The 5,478-nt window shown below is 44.9% G+C and overlaps 1 protein-coding gene across 1 annotated transcript; it reads left to right on the forward strand.

Annotated features, from left to right (window-relative positions):
• Nucleotides 1–245: 245 nt before the first annotated feature.
• Nucleotides 246–3,736, forward strand: LOC117638438. Its single transcript, XM_034373588.1, has 2 exons — nt 246–3,333; nt 3,426–3,736. Exons 1-2 carry the CDS (start codon nt 246–248, stop codon nt 3,734–3,736), a joined length of 3,399 nt encoding a protein of 1,132 aa, XP_034229479.1.
• Nucleotides 3,737–5,478: the final 1,742 nt, after the last annotated feature.

The raw sequence follows: 5,478 nt of genomic DNA on the forward strand, positions 1-5,478 counted from the left end.
TCCTTTTACTTTCTCTGGAGTCAACCAGAACGGCCGCCCCCATGGTGTCACGGCCCAAAGGCTCATTGAAGAAGGTCTAGCCAATTCTCTGGAGGACTGGAATAGACCTTTCTACGCTAAGAACTCTGATGATTAGTCCCAATCAACTGAACAAGGATCGAGCTGCAACAATCCGATCCATCACAAAAAGATTGTTGATATACTGGGAAGAAAGGAAGTTTTTTATGCAGAATCCAGCCACCAATATGGCAGAATTCACGCACGAAAGTACGAAGGAGCAAGAAGAGGAAGTTTTACAGGAGGAAGTATTAGATTTTGCACCAGCAGCATTGGATGACTCCCTGCCAGAAGTGGAGGATCCTCTACAAGAAATAAACTTAGGGACAGAAGAAGATCCAAGACCTACTTTCATCAGCACACTCTTAGAAGAACCACTCAAGTCTGAACTCATGGCACTTTTGCAGGAGTTCAGAGATTGTTTTGCTTGGCACTATCACGAGATGCCAGGACTGGACAGACAGCTAGTAGAGCACAAACTACCAATCAAAGATGGCTACCTTCCAGTTAAACAGGCCAGGAGAAGAATGTCTATGGACACAGAACTAAAGGTCAAAGAAGAGATAGAAAGGCTGCTCAAGGCAGGATTCATCAGACCAGCCATCTATGCCGATTGGCTAGCAAATATTGTACCTGTCCTCAAAAGAAAAACAGGGGTAGTTAGAATATGTGTGGATTACAGGAATTTGAATGAAGCATCTCCCAAAGACGAATATCCTATGCCAATGGCAGACATGCTAATAGACGGAGCTGCTCATAACCAGATGCTATCTTTCATGGATGGCAATGCAGGTTATAACCAGATCATGATGGCAGAACAAGACATCCACAAGACAGCCTTCATGTGTCCAGGGCATATAGGTGCTTTCGAATATACTGTAATGCCTTTCGGTTTAAGAAACGCTGGTGCTACCTATCAAAGGGCAATGAATTCCATTTTTCATGATATGATAGGACATTCTTTAGAAGTGTACATAGATGATGTGGTGATTAAGTCCCCCGAGGAAGGAAACCACATATCAAGTCTAAGGAAGGCATTCCTAAGAATGAGGCAGCACGAGCTAAAAATGAACCCCAAAAAATGTGTTTTTGGAGTCCAGGCAGGAAATTTCTTAGGATTCTTGGTTCACCAGAGAGGCATAGAAGTTGACAAGAATAAAGCAAAGTCCATCATGGAAGCCCTACCACCTCGGAACAAAAAGGAACTTCAGAGTCTCCTAGGAAAAATCAATTTTCTAAGGAGATTCATATCTAATTCCGCAGGAAAGATTCAGCCTTTTTCTTCCCTGTTAAGACTAAAACAGGAACAAACATTCAAATGGGAAGAACAGCACCAGCAGGCTTTCCAGGAGATAAAAGACTACCTCTCAAATCCACCAGTTCTGTCCCCACCAAAGAGAGGCAGACCACTCAAACTCTATGTATCTGCATCAGAGTTATCCATTGGAAGTCTGCTAGTCCAGGATAACAAGGAAGGAAAGGAGCAGGCAGTTTACTATCTAAGCAGAACACTGACAGAAGTGGAGAGAAGGTATTCCGCAATAGAAAGGCTTTGTCTGGCCTTGTATTTTACTGCTGTAAAACTCAGACATTATATGCTGCCACACACTATCTATATCATCGCCAAGACAGACTTGATCAAGTATATGTTGACAAGACCAATGCTGAGAGGCAGAATTGGGAAATGGACTTTGGCTTTAACAGAATTTACCCTCAGGTATGTCCCCCAGAAAGCTGTCAAGGGGCAAGCTGTGGCAGACTTCCTAGCAGATCACCCAGGAGAGGAAATTGAAAACATGGACTCTTTGGACATAGCAAATGCAAATCTACTAACTAGGGCTCATGTTTGCCTTAACAATCCAATCTATTCGATTCATCTTACACCTTGGAAACTATATTTTGATGGATCAAAGACAGATAAGGCTTCAGGAGCTGGGGTTGTTCTGGAAGAACCTTTGGGGATCAGACATTGCTATTCCTTCCAGTTAGATTTCCAATGCACCAACAACAGGGCCGAGTATGAAGCTTTGATCATAGGGTTGGAAATGTTGGTAGAATTAGGAGTCCAATCCGTGGAAATCCTGGGAGATTCAATGCTTGTCTTAAAACAAATTGCTGGAGAATACAAGTGTCTGAATCCTTCCCTGGCTGTATATCTAGTAGCAGCTAGAAATCTGTTGACAGAATTTAGAGAAGCTACTTGGGAACACATCCCAAGGGAAGAGAACTTTGCAGCCAATGAACTGGCTCAGATGGCATCAGGCATACAAATGCCCGAAGACTGCGTCCAGAGGATCATCAAGATAGGAAGAAAAAGTCTACCGTCAGTTCTGACTAGAGGAATGGAGATAGAAGTCAATTCTGCCTTAATCACTAAAGACGATTGGAGGGAGCCTATCATGACTTACTTGCAATATCCCACTCTGCCCTCTGAGAAAAGAGTCAGAATCATGGCTACAAACTACCTCATGTGGAATGAAGATTTGGTCCGAAAAAGTAAGGATGAGGTACTATTAAGGTGCCTCGGAAAGACAGAATATATGAAAGTCATGGGAGAAACCCATGAGGGGATCTGTGGGGCTCACCAAGGGGGAAGAAAGATGTGCTGGTTAATTAGAAGGTATGGCTACTTCTGGCCAACCATGTTGAAGGATTGCATCAATTATTCTAAGGGATGTGAAGCTTGTCAAAGGCACGGCCCAATCCAGCAGGCTCCTTCTGTTCCCATGAATCCAGTGGTGAAACCATGGCCTTTTAGGGGATGGGCAATGGATCTCATTGGCAAAATCTATCCAGCCAGCAGCCAGCAGCATTGTTTTATCATTGTTGCTACAGACTATTTCACCAAATGGGTAGAGGCCAAGCCAATCAAAACCACAACTTCTCAAGAGATCATCACCTTTATAGAAGAACAGATCATACAAAGATTCGGCATTCCAGAATCAATCACAACTGATAGGGGTTCTTCTTTCATATCTAGGGATATGCTAGATATGGCAGAAGCATTCAAATTCAAACTGCTTCAATCTACCCCCTATTATGCTCAAGCTAATGGACAGGCAGAATCAAGTAACAAGGTGATTATCAATATCATCAGGAAGATGCTGGAGAAGAATCCAAAGCAGTGGCATGAAAAGTTATCGGAGACTTTGTGGGCATACAGAACTTCCAAAAGAGAAGCAACTGGCATGACTCCCTATGCCCTGACCTACGGCCATGATGCAATTCTGCCCATGGAGATAGCAGTCCAGTCTCTTAGAATTTCTCACCAGCACGGTCTCACAGAGAAGACTACTCTCAAGCCATGCTACTTGAATTAGAAGAATTGGATGCAAGCAGAATTGACACCCTCAACAAACTCTTAGCAGGAAAACAGGCTGTGTCAAGGGCATACAACAAAAGGGTCAGAGATAAGAGTTTTGAAGAGGGAGAGATAGTCTGGAAGGCGATTCTGCCCCTTGGAGCACACATAGCTGGCTATGGAAAATGGTCACCCACGTGGGAAGGTCCTTTTGTGATTAACCAGATCCTCGGAATGGGGGCATATAGGTTGCAGGACAGAGATGGAGTTATTCACAATGCCCCAATCAATGGCAAATGGTTAAAGAAGTTCTACCCAACCATGTGGGATTCACAAGCTGTACAGACAGATCCCGGGATAGGAAAAGAACAAGGCTAACTTTGTCTATTTCATGAATCCATTTTTGCTTTAAAGTTGTTTCGTTTTTTACTTCCAAAGTTTTGTTTTTGTTACATCAAGGGTGAATGAAAGTAGTAAGATGCTGTTTTGAAAAAGAAGCAGAACAAACTTTATTTAAATAGCCACCATAGCGGCAAATTTGTCCAGGTAAATAAAGAAACAGAAATAAAAACTAAAAACTAAAATCCTAGTTTTCTAAGGGTTTCCTGCAGATTCGCTTTTTTGACAGATAGTTCCTTCTGGAGCAACACCCCTTGGTGGATCGAGGCTTCTGCAATCTCCAAAGCTGGCCTGGAGGCTGCAACCATGCTCTGCACCAGGAAGGTGGCCTTGGTCTTGGAACTCAGTCCAGTCCCAAGCCTGTTCTGCCCCTCCCTGCACTCTGCCAGTTGTTTTTGAAGCTCTTCAATCTGCTTCTCCAACTTATCCGCAGTAGCCTTGGCCTCCTTATATCCAGCCACCATCTGGTCCAGTTCTACCTTCTGCCTAGCAAAGTCAGCCAGATTGGCTTCATGTGTAGCTTTGCAGAACTCAGAGGTCTTGAAGGTAGGCTTGAGATCCTCATAGCGATCGTGCAGATTAAGCACATCTCTGGCCAAGCTTAGGCCCATCTCAAGAATAGGCTTTGGAGCCATGTTCTGTCTATGCAGCAGGTCCAGATCTTTCATCAGCTGATCTAGAACCCCTTTATCCTCATCAAACTCCAGCTCAGTGGACTGCCAGATTTTTAACCTCTCCATGGCCTCCTGCACTGCTCTAGGCTTTGCCTTGCTCGGAGGAGAGCTGAGGTTTTCCAGCTTGTCCAGTTGAGCATCCAGGTCCATCGCTTCAAACTCTTCCAGTTCTGGGTCAGCGAAAGAAGCCGTAGCAGATGATCCTGGAAAGGAGTGGATTGGCATCTGCAGAAGAGAGCATAAGTTAGAACCAGGCAGAAAGTAAAAAATAAATAAGAGGCTCAAAGGTTATGAAAACTTACAGCGACAATAGGAGGCTTCAGGGGGCTGGATACAGCGGCCAGAACACCAGTGGCCTTAGGCACCTCCACCTGGGAAGACTGCAACTGTTAGAACAGGCAGAACAGACAGAACAACAAAAACATGAACAAGTTGAGAAGGAAATTACCACAACCACCGGAGCAGCTGCAGTTGTTCCCACTTCAGCCTCTGGAACCACGACGGTTAGTTCTGCCTGATCCACAGGGTCTGATATAGATGGCTCCACTCGATCCTCGGCCTCTGGAACAGCAGTGGAGTGTTCTGCCTCAGCATCCTCAAAAAGAGCCAGTTCTGAACTGGTCAGCTCAGCACCTGGACCCTTTTGTTGCTTCTGCGCCAAGGCAATGCTCTCTGCAATCACCTCAGCAGGAATTTCCTCCTGCAGGAACGGGGTTCAGAACAGAAGGAATGGAATAGAGAGGAAACTAATGCAAATCTCAGACCAAAACTCACCTCGTCTTCCAGCGCTGCCACTTTCTTTTGGGGCACCTCCTCTAGCTCTTGCAGCTCTTTTTCCTGCTCCACCTCCTCAAAAGCTTCTCGCAGCTCGTCATCCGTCCCAGAAGGACTGACCGGGATTGCTGCGGCCTCTTCTACGGCAAAGTACTCCACTTCACCCTTCTTCTTAAGCTTTTTTAACTTAGTGGGAGGAGGAGAAGGACTCCCAGCTGGACAGAACAAAAGCAAAAGATTAGAAAAGAGAAAGCAGAATAAATCCAGAAAGAA

The sequence above is a fragment of the Prunus dulcis genome, chromosome 1, assembly GCF_902201215.1.
Source record: "Prunus dulcis chromosome 1, ALMONDv2, whole genome shotgun sequence".
In the NCBI taxonomy this organism is placed as follows: domain Eukaryota; kingdom Viridiplantae; phylum Streptophyta; class Magnoliopsida; order Rosales; family Rosaceae; genus Prunus; species Prunus dulcis.